The sequence below is a fragment of the Tenebrio molitor genome, chromosome 4 (genome assembly GCF_963966145.1).
Source record: "Tenebrio molitor chromosome 4, icTenMoli1.1, whole genome shotgun sequence".
Taxonomy (NCBI): Eukaryota; Metazoa; Arthropoda; class Insecta; order Coleoptera; family Tenebrionidae; genus Tenebrio; species Tenebrio molitor.
Window position 1 is genome coordinate 15,879,994 of NC_091049.1, and position 18,116 is coordinate 15,898,109.

General features: G+C 34.2%; 1 protein-coding gene and 2 long non-coding RNA genes across 4 annotated transcripts in view; 2 read left to right on the forward strand and 1 right to left on the reverse strand.

The window, feature by feature from the left end:
* LOC138128523 (uncharacterized) overlaps positions 1-18,116 on the forward strand; it is a 129,825-nt gene that overhangs the window by 38,670 nt on the left and 73,039 nt on the right. The gene's annotated exons all lie outside the window — the stretch shown is intronic.
* On the forward strand, positions 13,228-15,401 carry LOC138128361 (uncharacterized). Its single transcript, XR_011158615.1, has 2 exons — positions 13,228-13,860; positions 13,997-15,401. It is a non-coding gene; the product is annotated as an uncharacterized lncRNA (long non-coding RNA).
* Positions 15,259-17,616, reverse strand: LOC138128360 (uncharacterized). The gene is made up of 4 exons (XM_069044564.1): positions 16,704-17,616; positions 16,379-16,597; positions 15,744-16,324; positions 15,259-15,693 (listed from the first exon to the last, which is right to left on the reverse strand). Exons 1-4 carry the CDS (start codon positions 17,039-17,041, stop codon positions 15,404-15,406), a joined length of 1,428 nt encoding a protein of 475 aa, XP_068900665.1. The 5' UTR covers positions 17,042-17,616; the 3' UTR covers positions 15,259-15,403.

Below are 18,116 nucleotides of genomic sequence, written 5' to 3' on the forward strand. Positions count from 1 at the left end.
TTTCGATACGTTGGTGGGCCCTCAAAGAACTGCGAAAATCCCAACATTTGGCGTCTGTTTGTCGCTATCCTGTGGCAAAATCCACAGGAGGCAACGTCGAACGAAACAAACAAAAAAGTACCTGCATAAGTACTGAGCGCAGTTCAGTTGAAGATTAAGCAACCCTTCTGATAACCTGACTACCTGTTTCTAATCTGTGCGCAGTTCGAGTGCCTCCGTCTAGGACTGGTTTACGAATCTATGAGGGGCGTGATGACCAACTCAATAGACCGGGACCAATGGCTTAACGTGACTTCCGAATCACGAGATAGAATATAGCCTTTTTTTAAATAATAATAATTATTATTATTAATTGGAGGAATAGAGGCATTAGCCTGTTTTATTCCCAGAAATTAACTTAGCAAGCTTTAGTGTAGGATTTCCAACAGATGTATTTCACTGTTGTAATTATGGCTATGAATTTCCAGAGGATATTTTTGTAATTTAAACAACTAGGTACACTGTTTGATTCAACAATGTCATTGTTTAAGCTGTTCAGAAAGACACGAATGGGTAAAAAATGTTCTCTGCATTTGGTTTTATGTTGCATTTTTATTATGTTTTTTGTTGAAAAAATTGTTTTTTTTTACTAGAAATTTTAACTTAACAACTACTCTTTATACTTCAGTTTCCATATAAAAAAAATCTTTGAAATAAATATCGTGGAAAACGAATTTTTTTCCATAATTCGCAAATTATTGTTTAAACAATATAAATATTTACGTGCCCCAACCAAAATGTTTCTGATTTCAAATAATATATAAATACACAAATTTAAAAAAAAAAATTCATCAAAATCGGAGCTGTTTCTGAGGATTAAGAAGTTTCGGCGATTTTTCGGCTTTATTGACTCGACTATTTTAATTATGCAAAATTTTAAATCTACTTTTGTGTAAACTATAAAATAGCAAGTATCCCGTTTAGTAATATGTAACTGCCCTTGAATTTGAAACATATAATTATGGTTAGATTTCAAAATTACATTTTCATCTTTATCTAAAGTACAATAATCAATTTTTTTCGTTTCTATACCTTCTTTTACGGTTACATCTCTGGCCGAATATGGTCATTTCACCTCTACAATTGATGTTGCTCCAATTAAACCATCTGGAGAAGCTGCTAAAAATCTTATTTCTGAGTCAACAAATAAGCCACATTTTTCTACTTTTAAATTAGTTTGATTCTGAAATACGTGCAAGGCATTTGCTTCATTTTCTATACCATATGCTAAAGATTTAGGTAATTTATTTGAGGAATATGACGCTTTTAAAAGGCATTTTACGGTATTAGCAGTATCAGTGTGAGGCTTCATTTTGCAAATTTTTCCAAAATTACTAGCAGTTAATCTCAAAGACCTTTCGTTATGCCACTGCGGGTTGGTATTTTGGCCAAAAGTATTTTTTTCTATCTCGCTAACATCTAACTTATTCAAATCATGCAAAAAATTTAACTTGGCACTTTCAAAATCTTCTGGAGACATGTCGGGAGCGTTATTGATTTCATTTAATGTGTTACCATAATCGGAATCTGTACTAGCAATTCTATTTTGTCTCTTCGCACCATTATTTTTTCTCATACCCCTAGCTTTGAAATGTCGTTCTGAAAATTTTTGTGTATGATATCCCACTATATTGTTATTTAATTTTTCAATTGTTTTTAAAATAAATAAGCCCTTTGTATTATAATCAACAAGAGCGCTGTAACATCTACCTTCGTATGAACCTTTTAAAGAAAAATTAATTCTTTTGCCCCCAACAAATTTATTCACTATTGAATTGTAACATTGAAGAAAGATTGGCTACTCTGTTAAGACAACGTAAAAACGGTTCGAATAAAGATGAATTAACAAAATCTGAATACAAAATAACACTCGGTTGTCCAGCCTTCTTACAAAAATATGATGCACAATTCGAATGATCCCCGAAAATATGGTTAGGGCTGTTTAATATGTCGGTTTTTAAATACTCAATTTTTTGCGATAGAGGGATATTTTGACATTTACGATATTTAATAGCACTTGTAACAGCGGTTCTAAACTTTAAAATATTGTTACGCAAGAAATTTCTAATTTGAAAATCGACTCTAGGCATTTTTCCTATTTCTCTAATTTTATTACAGTAGTTTCGCATTATGTGATTTCTGCATTCGATTTTTTCTATGAAACAATGTGGACCGTAGGGCATCGACTCTTTTATCTTTTATCTATCTCCATCTCCTATGATTTTAGTATATTTTAAATTATGCATAGCTACAGAATTTTTAAAACCTTCTAAAATAATAGCTGTTTCCATTGATGTTGATGTGCTTTTCCAATTTTTAAAACATTTATGTGATGGTGCTTTTTTTTTAATTTAGCAAATTTTTCGCATATTCTGCAGTACTTATTTTTAATACCTATATATAATACTTTTTTTGATCGAGCGCCAATTATAGAAGCTACCCCTGACAATGCATTATAATTCGTTTTATAAGAGCGTTTACTCCATGCTCCCTCAACAATGACTGTAATCATGCCTACGCCATTTGTATCAACTTCTCCCGCTTCTAGCGCTAACCTAAGTTCTTCTTGCCCTGCATCAATCATTTCATTTATTGCAACTTCTTTAACATTATTTAATACTTGATTTTCTACAGCAAAATATGTTCACGAGCTCATGCATGGGATATCTAATGCTGCAGATAAATAGGAAAATTGAGTAAAACCGGCACCCATCGCAATAATTCCACATACAGCCGATTTATTAATTTGCGAAGAATCGGTGTCGGGTTCACTACTAAATGTCCCTTCCAAGCCGCAAATAGCACATTTGTAACTGAAATAACTTTTTAAACCATACCGTTTTTCATTGATAATATCTACATTATAAATTTACAATGGTGTCAGTCCACTTTACCGATTAGATTTGGTGGACTGGGAATTCGCCGCATTTCCGATATTTGCCTCCCTGCTTTCCTATCTTCAGTTCATGGTGTTAAAAAGCTTGTTTCTCAGTTACTAAATTCAAAGGATAATGAGCTTATTATTCACCATTATGATGAAGCTTTAGCAGTCTGGGATGTAGAAAATGAGAACGAAAGACCAACAATTCCACAATTTCAGAAGAATTGGGATAATATCAATATCAAAAGAATAATTGACAATGACTTAATCTTTAATTCATCTAGGGACTTGGCTCGTTTTAAGGCTTTGCAATGCAGAGAATCAGGATCTTGGTTACATGCAATACCTTCTCCTAATATTGGTACTCTTTTAGATAACACTTCCTTCCAAGTTTGTATTGGTTTAAGATTGGGTTGTAATCTTTGTACACCTCATATTTGCAAATGCAATGCGAAAGTTGATGAAATTGGTATTCACGGTCTAAGTTGTTCCAAAAGCAGTGGTAGATTTTCAAGACACACTGAAATTAATTCTATTATCAACCGGTCTTTGACTTCTATTCATGTTAATTCAACTTTAGAACCAAACGGACTATCTCGTGATGACGGAAAACGCCCTGATGGGATGACTTTAGTACCGTGGAATAAAGGTCAACCTTTGGTTTGGGACGTTACTGTCGTAGATACACTTGCAGACAGTTACGTATTGAAAACATCTGAAGTCTCAGGTTTTGCCGCTGAAATGGCTTGCAAACGCAAACATAACAAATATCGTTCAATTATTTCGTCAAACTACATATTTAAAGGTTTAGCCTTTGAAACCTTAGGCCCTTGGTGCAAAGAAACAATAGATTTAATTAATGTCATCGGAGACCGACTTATCGCGGAATCAGGGGATTCAAAATCTAAGAAATTCCTTTTTGAGAGGATTTCCCTTGCCATTCAACGTGGAAACGCTGCAAGCATTCGGGGCACTTTTCCAGATTCCGCATTTTTATCGGAAATTTTCGCATTGTAAATTAAAAATGTTATTTTATGTTAAATTTTAATAAATAATTTCTCATTATAGAAACTGCAATCGAAACCTTGGTGTTTAATTGATTTTAATGTCAAAAATAAGTGATTTATGTCAACAATTCTACGACCTGTCAGCTGAAGTTTAGTCTCATTTGGAGAATTAGCACTTTCTTGTAAAAAAACATCGTCATCTAAATTTTCAAAACTATTATTTAAACTTATATCAATATCATTGTTGAAATTAGCAATATTGTCTATATGTTCAGCTGTAAAAACACTTTTAGAACCTTTTCTTTTTTTTAATTTTTTTTAAATATTTCTTTTCTACTTTTCCGCTTTCTTGAACAAGCAACATGTTTTTTACTTTCGTGCCCCATTTAAAAGCAATAATAAAACTTAATTCTATTTTCAAATAATAAAATAAAAGAAATTAAATTAGAAAGCCTAAGATTAAAATACCTATACTATATATTAACTAATTAATCAAACAACTAAATAACCTTAGAATCAGCACAGTAGATAATAATCAGCAGCCAGCACAGTGATCAGCATGAATGTGACACTCAAAATGCAACCACAAAACTGAAAATATTTTTTCCATTAATGCATGTTTATAAACTTTTCTATCCCCATTCTTTCCAATCTGGAAGCCGTTGTTGGTCAGTTGGGCCGAACTACCTGTGTCTGTCTAATGTCGAGTAAACGGCCAAACTGTAGGTAATTAGTTGTTCTCAGTAAAGATTCAATATTGAATATTAGCACCCCTTCTAATTTACACAGAAACTAGGTAAATACCTATCATCTTTTTCAATAAACGTCTGAGTGGATAAATTCTGACAGGGTTCCAAGTATTTCTGGCAAATGGAGAAAGTTGGAAGTATTATCCGATAGCAGATTTTTTTCTGGAAATTATTTGCGGCGGAGACGAGTTCCTTCCGGTACCCAAAATATCCTAATCTTGGATGCAGGTAGTGAAGGGTTGGGGATTAGACTGCATTTCAGGGGTGGTAATTATGATCTGCACATTTAAAAAATAATTTTTATTCTAGTCATCCTTCCATTTTTGCTTTTTTAGATGTACTTATTAGTTTTCAAACATATACGTATAGCAAAATTCAATCTGCAAACAGAGGAATGAAAAAGTTGAGAAACGACGTAAGAAACAAAAAAGAGACATTACAAAAATTAATAGAAAATTGTGAGAATGGAATACTCCATAGAATAAATTTTGTACAAATAATTTCTTATCGTGATAACCCTATGTTGTAATAATATTCCTGAAAGTAAAGATTTTATTTTAATATTTAGTAAGTTTTCCTTTATCTTGCACTCAAAAATGTAAAAATATACCTGTCGCCTTCCTTAATCCTTCGACAATAAGCGGGAGCAACTCGTCTACAGATAACAGCTAAGTACCGACCACCTGTGGTGTAAACTGACCGCTGGGAGGAACTCGTCTATGACCATTATTTGTGCAGGTAGTGAAAACAGGCGCTATTGTAATTGTAATCCTATCTTTCTTATATAGAGATATAGTATAGCCTTTTGGGAAGACGTCACGATTTTCTTTCTCGTTTTCTCCTGTTTGAAATGACAGAAAAAAATGCGATGCGTTTATTTATTATAGGTTACAAATTTGAAACATAATAGTTATTCATGATCAATTCAAATTAGTTTCTGACTAGTTCAAACATACGTGAAGTTACTAGATAATGGCGTCCTCGCAAATGGGTAAACATTGGACTCTAACAACTATTTTTGCATTAAAATTTGATTAATAGTGACAGTTGTTTGATGTTTATTAGCTAAAGATAGCAGAGATACGAAAAATCTGACACTGTCAAAGTCATAGTTGCCTCTTATCTAAGTAATAGTTGATTGCACGGTATTTAGAGTTTTTTTTACCTATTTACCCATGACGTCATTAGCTAATAACTTTTACGTATGTTTGAGCTAGGATCCCAAACAAATTTGAATTGGTCGTAAATAACACTAATATCAATATCTGTTCATGTTGGAATGAACATCAGTGGTGCAAATGACCTGACCTGTTACTATGATAACTCACATGAAAGTTAATGCCCCATGTGTGCGATTTGCACCACTGATGTTCAATCCAACGTGAACAGTATACTGTGAGCGACAAAAGTATGGAATAAATTCATTAAAAATTAAACAATATTTTTTTTTCAAAATATCTTTGAACAGGTCAATTTTAGTTTATGAAGAAATTCTCCCTGTTTTAGTTTTATCTAGTTTTATCCCCGCACCCAATCAAAATTAAAATTATGTAAGATAACAAAATTTTTATACTGTCATTTAGACAATTAAAAGGGCTATCAGAATCAAGAAAAAAAATTGGTGTTTTCTATTTAAAAAAACTATGGATGACGTCATAACTCGAAAACAAATGACTGCTTGGAATTTTCTTTCATACTAAAACATGTAGTTTTATAAACTAAAATTGACTTGTCCAAAGATTTTTTTGAAAAAAAAATTGTTTTATTTTTTAGGAATTTATTCCATACTTTTGCCGCTCACTGCATATACTTTATTCACGTTGAGTTGAACATTTCAAGGTCAAATAATTTATTTTTTTGGCTCTGTAATTATGTTTTGTAAATAGTGACATGCAGCTAATCAACGTAATGCGAATTGTCAAATTGACACGAGCATAAAATAACCGCACAGTAACCAACAATAAATAAATCATTCTTTAAATTAATTTTCTGGAAGTAAGAGATTAAACCGCTAAAGTACACAGATACCTCCAACCTTCAAGAAAATCTAAAATTTGCCAACAGATTTGTTCACAGTAGGAAGATTTACTGCTCTTATAAAATGCTAATTTTATGACTGACGGGTCTCGAGAGGGTACCTGCTGCAGTGTTTGACCGATCTAAGAATTCTGAATACTTCTGCAACTTGAACTACACCTCGCCCAAAAGTTTTATTACTGTGCAACAGCCTTAAGACCTTCTTCCTCATTTATTAATTTCGCAAACCATCACCGACAAGTATACTGTTTTACCGTCCCCGCACCTTTAATTCTGCATATATTTCTTGTCGCTGCTGCCGCTGAATGTCCACATTTAAATTCTTATAACATTAAATTACGATTTCGTTCTTTTTCCATGTAAACAATCAATTACCAGAATGTAACAAATTGAAAATTATTTAATTGAGACACGTCAAATTGTTTATGGACAAGTGTACTTCATATTTTAAAAAACTAACAAAAATTACCAATTGATTTTACATTTATTTTATATCGAGAAACAGAATACCACAAAAACGCTCATAACTTTCTGGACACCCTAATAGTTTTCCAAAATTGACCCTTTTTAATTTCCGGCCAGTGTTTCCTTTAATAAATCGACGACAGGCGTCGTAGTAAAAAATTTTTAATGACTTGAAAAAACCCCGATCTAAAGGCTGTAGGTAGTGGGTTGTATGTGGGGGCAAACAAAGCAGTATAATATTTTTTTCTTCAGAAAATTGTAGCATCTCTAAATTGTTTGTATGTGAAGTGTGACCGTCAACTATCAACAAAACTTTTCCGGGCATCTTTCTGGGAAGGAAGTGGAACTTCAACCAATCAAAGAAAATGTCTGAATTAACGTAGGCTGATTTTTTATTCATCCTGATTGCGGACCCCGGTGGCATACCATCTGATAACTCATCGTTCTTGTTTTTACCCTTAAAAATACAATAAGGGGGGAGGAAGAAGCCCTCTGCATTACAGCAAGGCACGACGCTTATGGTTTCACCTTTCTCCCCAGGACTCATTGATGGAACACTTCTAGATCCTTTTTCCGCTAAGACCATACCAGCTCTTGTATTCAACTGTAACCCTGTCTCATCAACATTATAAATGTTGCCAGGTTTATCATACAATTCATTATCAGTCAAAATGGTATCTAGTAAAGTAAAATATTTTTCAATTGTTTGTTTAGACATTGCCACTGAACGAGCAACTGACATGTTTTCAGCTTTTCGAACACTTATGTCAATATTTCGCCGCAAAAAAGACTGCAGCCATTTTATTCCTGCTTTACCTAAAAACAGATAAACAGCGGCATTGTTAAATGAAACATTTGCAAATATAAATAGATATATTAATTTACCTTTTCGTGCCTCCGGCCGGAATTTGGTAAATTACAGATCTCGAAATCGTCCAGAAACACATGCATTGCCGGCCTAGTCCGGCTAAAAGTAGGGATTTTGAGTTGTCATCGGTTTCGGTTAGCATTTGTTATCAGAATTCTATCAAACGTCAATGTTTGTTCTGTGGATGGCTCGTTAAAAATGTTTTTCTATTTATAACAAGGCACAAACTACAAAGAAGCAATATTCAACTAAAATTAATTAATTAAAATTACGTTTCGAGCCACTTCTTGAATATGGGCTGGTGTATTTATTACAACAAATGTTTCAGGAAAATGTCAAAAACAAAACAAATTAATTAAATTTAATAAATGTCAGGAAACAAGAGCGATGTTGATTTTAAAATTTAAATGTTTAAATGTAAGTGTTGCCAACACAAAAAAAGTCCCTAATACCAATTATTAAAACAACTGCTTTAACTTCCATTTAACAAAAATCCGCAGAAGTCGGCATGAAAAATTTTGTGTATCACACGCCCAGAAACTGTTTTGCGAGCATTCGTACTTACAATACTCGTCTATCGACTCGTATTGCAAACCGTACTCATGCTCGCAAACGTGCAGTTTCTGGCCTTGTGATACAAATAACTATTAACGTTGTCAAAATTATGCTTTACTCCTAGTTTTGCAGCTAAATTATATGCCATTACGCGTACTTCTTCTCGCGTCGGGGCAAATCCACTTCTTTGTAACTTTTTAATATGAGTGGCCAATTTTTTTTCTGCAATTTCCTCTAATAATGAGTCTGATCCGAGACGATGTTTCTTGAATAAATTAATTGTTTTCATTCTTCTAAGTAACGTAGATTTAGGTATGCTAAATGCTTTGGCAGCTTCATTGACTCCCATCGCCCCAGTACTCACTGCGTTTACTGCATTTTGCAAGTTTTCTGCAGTCCACTCCCCTCGATTTGGCGGACTTTTCTTCCGAATATAAAATGTAGGCATATCTGAAATGAAAAATACATAGAAACCCTTGGTCCATCTCTCCTCTGTAAAGGTGGTCCATCTGTCCTCGATGCAGAGGGGAGATGGACCACTTAATTACAGCTAATTCTGCTTGAATATAACCACATTTTTAGGTTATAATATCTTTTAAACATTTAATTGTTACGTTGGAGTATGAATAATAAGTGTAAACTTACCGGATTTTTTTTAACATTAATGTTCATGTAAGGCACCAAAAATTATTCACTGCTTTTTCCCAAGATTATTTATTATTTCACTTAAACGGAACACTCTTTCTACGCGGTTATTTGTAGGAACTGGGATCATTATAATTAACATTCGTTAGGAGAGGGGGTGCTCTGAGATACTTTTAAGACCAATAGTCCATCTCTCCTACCGGTCCATCTCTCCTCCCTTTACCCTAAATGAAAAATCCATCCTTCTGTCTTTCGCCGATATGAAGTCTTGAATAACTTTCTCGTCGAAATCATTTATGTTATGAATCAGATTTTTATTTATTGAGATCATTGCCAAAGCGTTAAGACGTTCGTCGCTCATTGAATTACTCAAAAATGGTTTTATTCTCTTTAAAGTTGAAAAGCAAGGCTCTGATTCCGCAGTAGACTTCGGTGTTGTTATTATTATTTTTAATAATCTGATGAGCTCACTGTAAGTCTCTTGTAGATTATTTTCAACAATGAAAGAAAGCATTTTTATGGCTCCAACAATATATCTAAAGTCTTGTCTGCTATAAATAACTTCTAATTCGGTCTTCAGTTTTTCACGTTCTACCATTGGGTAAAATTGAACAACCGAATTGAAGACTCACAATGGAAATTGTTTTGAATATTCGGCAAACATATCTGGGTCTAATAAAAATGAAACTTCCAAATGACCTTTGTAAAACATCTGTCTTTTAATTGAAGAACAATCGTATCGCAAACTTCTTTTGAAATTAGACTATTTCTACTTTCAGCGGTGATTTTTCGTCGTTTATGTAGGTTATGCGTGTTTTAAACTTGTTTCTCTATTTCATCTGTTGTTCCTAACTGAAGAAATAACCGCTTCAAATGTTTCCATATCCTTTAGTAGTTGCACGCCATCTTTTTTTCTGTTTTGAAATTGATTGAATAAGGTTTCCACATGTGGAAAAATCTTATGAAATAAAGTTAGCCAAAATATAAAATCTTGGTCTTCAAGAGCCCTTCGTAACCCATACGTGTCTCTGCAAGTTACAGATTTATCGCATTTCACATCTGTATGTTGAATGAGAAAAAAAAATCGGAATGGCGGACAAATTTGAAAAAAAAATTCACTTTAGGATTTTGACTCGTTGCCTTTTGCATAATTAAATTTAATTGGTGAGCATAACAGTGCATAAAGTGAGCATGCTTGTACGTATCTTTAATTTTTGTCTGCACACCTCCAATAGCACCACTCATCACATTTGCACCATCATAGGTTTGTGCTATTAATTTATTGGGCGTTCTATGAAGCAGTGGACCTATAACGATTTTAATACTTTGCGATATACCATCGGCTGTCTTCTTTGTAATTCTAATAAACGACCAAAGTCTTTCAAAAACGTTACACTGAAAGATGTATCTAAACACTACTACCATTTGACAGTGACTTGTAACGTCTGTTGTTTCATCACATTGTATGGGCAGAAAATCTGCTTCATTAATTTGATTTCGAATTTCTGTTTGACATACAGCAAACATACTATCCAGAATTTCGTTCTGTATTGTCTTCGACGTACCTTTGAAAATGGATGCGGTCTTTAAGTGTTCGTTCATAATGTAGTCGATGTCTGAAGTAAAATCCAAGAGTTCTCGGAAAAAACCACGATTGTGGGAATCTTCTTTTTCGTCGTGTCCTCTCAATGCAAGCTCCAATTTTCCGCAAAATTTAATACAGTTTATAATTGGAGTACAGAATTTACTTTTTCAACACCTACTCAGCCCAGGTTTTCATTTGAACGCATGACGTTGCCGATTGTTGGGGATATCAAAAATTATCTTGGTCAAAGATGGTCATGGATTGGAAAACATCCGTTTCAACTTATTTCGTGTGGTTTGTAGGGCTTTGTTTCATACGTTAAAGAATGTCATTAACAACTCCTTTTACTTCTTTAGTACGAACGATTGGCCTACCAGCACCTTTTTTGAGTCACAGAGCCAGTTTCGCGAAACACACCAACACAATTTGTAGGGCATGCATAAAAATTCTGATTTTGACATTAAAAAATGATTGACACAAATGCTTCGACAATTATTTGAAAATCCATGACCACCTTTGACCAAGATCATTTTTGAAATCCCGGTATTTTCACGTAAAAAATTGGCGAAGCCGCGGGTAAAACCTAGTACATAATAAATGTGAACAAACTTTGGCTAGCATAACACAAATGCGCATTTTCTTTGAATTCTCGTAATTCAGTAAAATGTCGTACTTTTTTTGGTTCATCAGATGTGTATAGCACAGAGCGCCAGCATGTATCGCAAAGCTTGTGATTCTGCTTTAGCTTAAAAAGTGAGGCGCCTAAAAAATTATACAATGCAGCCTGCACGGTGTCACTAAGTGTTTGTCCATTTATCGGATCATTCTCTACATTAGAGAGATAGGAATCTATATTTTTGTCGTTACTCTCTTCATCTATGACTGGTGGTATGTCACTTATAGATTGACAGTAACGAACAAGATGTCTATGGTCCGAAATTCCATAACGACCATGCTTAATGCTGCATTCAAATTGTGACAGGCACCCTAATGCAGTACCGATCTAAGCTCTCGAGCATCTGGCACAGATCTGCGACTCCTTATTAACACAGAAGAGATTTTCTAATGCATCTAGAGTTAATCGCCCTAGCATTACATACTGAAAACCTTTTTGCTCTAGATATATTTGTTGGTAATCCAGAGCCGTTTGTGTTGCCAACAAACATCCTGTCTGGAAGGGTTTCCAGCATTTATCCTCAGTTGTTGTATGGCGTATTATGTTCATGAATGAATGCAAAAATTTTATTGAAACTTCGTATTCTCCCATCTCCTTGTGTGACAATGCTAGCTGCTAGTCATTAGTTGGAACCAGTTGTGCATAATACCTAGACAGGAACCAGGCTGTAGTTTCATATCTTGAAGATATGTTATTCGCGGCAATGTGATATCGTATTGCCGCGGATACATCATGACTTAAAAAGACGACACTCAAGCCAACATTCATTGTCTCAAAATGATTTGGTTGTAAAACATTCTCTTTGAGGCGTGGACATACCGACACGCTTCTGTCCGCCATTGTAGGGCAAAATCTACTTTCTCTCTCTAACGCACGTTCAATATCTATTGCGGTACTTTGTATATCTAGTGACTTTATACAGCCGTACTATTTTTACATTTTTGCGATTTTCTACGTTTTTCTTACAGAAATTTCTACCTACTTCCTTTGTAAAACTATGTTAGTAAATCGGCAGTAATCGTACGGAGCAAGGTTTGCTTACAATGATTAAATAAAGAAAATTGATTTGTACATCAGAATTACGATTACTCCAGCTTAAATTAGGGTTAAATTGTATATCAAAATGTTCAGAAAAATACAGCACGTCTTTCTAAAATAGTGGGTTTGTAACCTGACTTTGTTTAAACAAGAATTTATAAATTTTCCCACGACTGACCACACGTGCAAGTGTAATCTGATATCTTACTTAAAAGCCTTGATCTGTAACGCTTCTCTCTCCACCTTAACTTATCGGACCAACCCTTGGCTGGCGACGCTGGGTTTAAAATCTAAATCGCAGACGCTCAATTCTAGTGAACCAATTCATTTGTGAATATTTTAAACAATTCGGGTGATTTAAAAGGATTTAAACTAATTAACAAATTTTACTATACAGTGAATTTTTTTTATCGATGAACCATAGGGATTTACATGGTGTAAACTTTATTTCGTGTTAGTGGGTTTTCTACTGCTAATTTCAAAATTATTTTTCACACACTTTTAGCTTACTTAATTTTTCACAAGTTCTGATAATTTTTTTTAAATATTATTACATTACATTAATAATTTAATAATTTTAACCCATTTTTACATTTCATTAAAGTTAGTAGGCTGTGTCCACTAACATTGAAATAAATTACGAAGCTCTAAAACTGAAAAGTAAACATTTTAACCCCTATTGTCGATTCTAGATAAGCGCTACGCTCCCTAGCGGAAAAAAACCGAATTACCACTAGTGACGTCATAGTGAGGACGCTGTTTGCTGTTACATGTTTTGATGTTATTTATACTTTATGTATACGGGTTTACACGTGGTTTCGTGCTTTTGTGTGTTTACATGTCCATTTGGATTTAATTTTAATTGATATACGATATAGACGTTTTGTTAAAAGTGTGGTTCTAAGTGATTGTTAGTGACTAGTAATAAACACTATTAACAGTAATAAGGCAAGGCTTTTGGTAAGATGGTAAGACCATAACAGGAGTGATTGTACATACAAAGCACTGTTTATAGGAAAAAAGAAAATCTTTTGAAGTCATTAGTAGCGATTTTTATGAACAATGGCAGGTAGAAAATGCAATGTAAATTGTGCAGTATATGGTTGTACTTCAGTACGTAAAAAGAACCCAGAATTGTCTTTTCATTCATTTCCAAAAGAAGGGGAAAAAGTCAATATTAAAAATGGATTTGGAGTTGAAGAGGTTTGTAATCGAAGACAGTTATGGGAGGCAAAGTTGAAAATCGGGAAAAAAGTGTCAAAATCTATGAAAATATGTTCTGTACATTTTAAAAAAGAAGATTTTGAACATGCAAGTAAGTTGAATATACAGTGTGGAAATTACTTATGGAATAAATTCATTAGTTTTGAAATTACTGAATTTATTTCATAAGTAGTTTCTACGCAGTATAATATAAATACTGATAAAATGAATTTTTTTTTTTTTAAAAGATAGTGGGTTATGGAGTGGTAAGAAGATGTTGTTGCCAACAGCTGTCCCCAGTGTTAATCTTCCCCAGTCAGCAACTGTAGTTGTAGATGAAGGAAACCAGAATAAAACAAAGGCAGCAAGAGATATGCGTTCAAAGACAAGACAATTGTTTAAAGAGCAAACAGCAGATCATAATGTAAGCAATATAAAAACAGAAGAACAGAGCACGAGAGTTGATACTCTTAGTAATTTGGATGTTGAACAACAAAACATGAGACTTGCAGCCGCTGAGACCCTCATTTTTCTCAACAGGCAAGAGCCAAAATATAAAGATGCTAGCGTACAGACAATAGAGACATGCAAATGTTTTGAAGCCAAGGATACAAAAGAGTGTTTCGTACAAGTAGACACCAAGTTGTCAGTTTCAGTAACTGATGTAGTTAAAACGGATAAGCAGTTAAACAGTTTAACTGGGATTTATTCATTTCAGTTATTTAATGCAATTGTTAAACTCATATCTATGGTTATTGACGATAAACGAGCGCACAGATTATCTGTTTACAATAGGTTATTTTTAGTATTCATGAAATTAAAGTTGGACATGCCTTATGTTGTGTTTGCGGTATTATTCGGAGTTTCATCTCAAACTTGTAAAAATATATTTTTTGATGTAGTTCCAAAATTGGCATGTGTTTTACGCTGCACTATATCTTTGCCTTCTGCTGAGGAAATTAAAAAAAATATGCCCCTGTGTTTCACAGACTTCCAAAAAGTGGGAATTGTTCTAGACTGTATAGAATTGTCTGTACAACAGCACAAAAGACTTTGTTGTAGGATTAAGTGTTATTCACATTATAAAGGTACAACAACATTAAAATTCATGACCGGCGTTAGTCCTGCTGGGGTAATTATATATGTAAGCCCTTTGTATGGAGGCCGAGCTTCCGATAAAGCCATATTTGAAAAGAGTGGTATTTTGGATAAACTAACTCCATACGTAGATGAAATTATAGTCGACAAAGGATTCTTAATTCAAGATTTATGTGAAGGATATGGCATAAAAATAGTAAGGCCACCCTTTCTAAAAAATAAAAAGCAGTTTTCTTATGCAGAGGCAATTATAAATGCCAAGATTGCTTCTGCAAGAGTGCATGTTGAAAGGGCAAACGCGCGCATAAAGATATTTAAAGTTCTTTCAGGCAAAATATCTGTTGAGATGATACCTCTAATGAACGATATTTTCAATATTGTATGTGGTATTGTTAATTTATCAAGACCAATATTGGCCGACAATAAATTTATGTCATAATAGTGTATTACATATTACTTAATGTTACATGTTATTATATTTGAACTGAATCACTATTGGCAGGTGAAAAAATTATTAATAATTGTAATTTATTTTTAAATAAATACTGTATTTTATTTTATGATTTATTTACACAAACATGGTGCAACATGTGGACAAAATAATTAAATTTCAAAGTAAAACAAAATTTTTTTAACAAATCATGATCTCTTAATACATTAATGTTTAAGAAACTATTGTCCTTACTTGCAAAGACCACAAAATCAGTACTATTTAAACCCAAAATGGCCATTCCCAACTGAACTTGGCCATAATATCTGTGTTTAGGGTTTAAATAGTATTGATCTCCATCATGTTTAATAAAATCTCGATGATGTTGAATTGCTTCTTCTATTGTATATTTTTTTCCTAGAATCATAGAAATTAATATTTTTATTACAAGTATTTGGAATTGTTACCTTTCACTATGCACTTTATTTCCAACAATTTTTGTGGTCGTCCATTTGCATCCAGAATTATTCCGTCAGGGGAATATGCCAGCCAAGGATTTGCTTGGCTGATTACCAGTCCTACTTGTAAAATCTCACAATTGTAGTGTTTCCGGTAGGCATCTTTTGCAACTGCCTCACATGCTATGCCATATTCCATATTTGCATTTCTAAAAGGCTTCGGCCAAAAATATTGCAGTGACTTTTTTTCCCATTTTGATTTGACATTTTTGCCATATGTAAATATCGAATAGCACCTTGAGCCAGTTATACGAAATTGGCGCTGTTTCATCCAGGCTGTGCTACAGTGGTAGGTTTTCATAGCCATTGAAATTGGGTCATCACAAACCACATTTGACATATAAAAATCGTGACAGCAACCATGGAGTGGCTGGATTTCTAGTTCTGCCACATATTTCATTATATCATTTGGTTCTTCTAGTAGGGTCTTTAGTGCAATATTTGGCATCTCATTAGAATTTATCATTGAAGGAGCTGGGGTCACTTCTAAATTGCTGCTGCTTGCACCAGGCATGCTCACACGTCCTTGTCTGTATAATTTTAAAATAAGATCACCAGAATTAATTGTTGCATGTTCATCTTACCTGTGTTTAGTCAGAGCAGAATGAGGACTTGCCTCTAAAAGTATTTTTTCAAAATACTTTGAAAGTTCTTCATCCACAACACATGGTGTGACCTCCTCAAAACAAGCCGTTTCCATTAATGGCATGGGTTGATACTGCTCTAATGCAGGTCCTTTTTTAATACTCCATGTACATTTCACATCAGTTTGTGATAGTACCACGAAGTTGGAAATGTTGTTCCTAAAACAGAAATTAAAAAAATTAGTCCACATGTTAAATGTCTATATAGCAAGTACAATAATAAATAAATAATAGCATGCTAAAGGGAAATTAATTCTTATACAACCTTGTACAGAAGATCAGCACTCCAGCGATATGTTTGCATTTTGCACTTTCTCCTGCCTTGCATGTACACTTCATCTCTGTAATATTTACTTTGGCGTTAGAAATCCTCAGCACCCCCGTCACTGTGTGCGGTAACGACACAAGAGATGAAGTTTGCAAACAAATTGCATTTAGATGCACTTCACTACTTGTTTTTTTTGTTGCATCGCACGAAATCACGTGGCGACTATTCAACAAGCGTTCTCCTTCGGCGAAATTTCTCGATTTCGGAGTAGCATCCAGGAATTTGCAAACTGTTTCCACAGTTACATATAATTCTTGTTCACTTGAACTGGACATTTTGAAATTAAAAGCCGTTTAACCAAGACACCACAGTAAGACACAAAGAATAAACAGAATAAACACGTCCTCGAACTTGGCATTGACAAACGAATATCCTCACGTTGACGTCACGAACTATGTCACTACCTGTTTTACCGACATATAGAATGACGTTTGAATCGTCAATTATTAAAAGATTTCCCAATTCGAAAGATAAAAAACGCACCCAGAAAAACACTCTTATTTTGTAACCGCACAGCACAGTCACACACAGCACCGGAGCTGTATTTTTCAGGGAGCGGGTAGTTGTTCGGGCAGACTCCTTGATTCCTTCACAGAGTCCGGTACAAATCGTTACAGGGCGCCAAGTAGCTTGATTTGCCGCTCTGTGCTACTGAAAGCCACTCAAGAAGAAACGAACACAAACTTTGTAACAATATATTGACTGCCTGTCGACCACTCGCACCTATTATGTGGCGAGCAACCGTGATCTGGATATACTGGCCAGTCAAGAGTATTCTTATTTTTAATCTAAATCTAAATTTGGTAATGTTCTTTGGCAAAAAGTAAACATTAAAAATGTATTCATTCATAAGATGATGACTTCTTAACTAGTCGACATACTTTTCTATGTCTTTAACGCTGTAATAACCTCTGTTGACGGTATCATTCTGAGTGTACCAGAGTACATCTTCCTTTTTTGGCCACTTCCAATTTCCAAATTTTCCGACTTGTTCCATACACTTCACCTTCACAAGATGATCTTCCTGTTCAATTATTTGCCCCGGGATATTTCTTCAGTCTATAAGAAACGAAGACAAAATCTCCGTCTCCTGGTCCCAAGTAAGAGGCCTCTTCATCATCTTCATCTGATGACGGTTGAATGGCAATAGAACTTTCTTCAGAGTCTGACGATTCAGGCGTAGGTTTGGATTTTCCCTTGGTTAAGTTTGGTTTCTTTCGTGGATTTTTAAGGATTTTACTTTTCTTATTTTTTGCTGCTTCAATTAATTTTCAGAAGCTTCTCAACATATTCTTGTTTTGTAATGATCTCTGCGCCATTGCATACACGCTTTCTAGTTTTCTTTGGTGG

Bases quoted from the DNA above. Each gene is read 5' to 3' on its own strand.
- LOC138128360 (XM_069044564.1), bottom strand. From the start codon at position 17,041: ATGTCCAGTTCAAGTGAACAAGAATTATATGTAACTGTGGAAACAGTT. The intron at 16,598-16,703 runs GTTGTATAAGAA...TTTCTGTTTTAG, and splicing joins GTGCTGATCTTCTGTACAAG to GAACAACATTTCCAACTTCG. The intron at 16,325-16,378 runs GTAAGATGAACA...AAAATTATACAG, and splicing joins TCTGCTCTGACTAAACACAG to ACAAGGACGTGTGAGCATGC.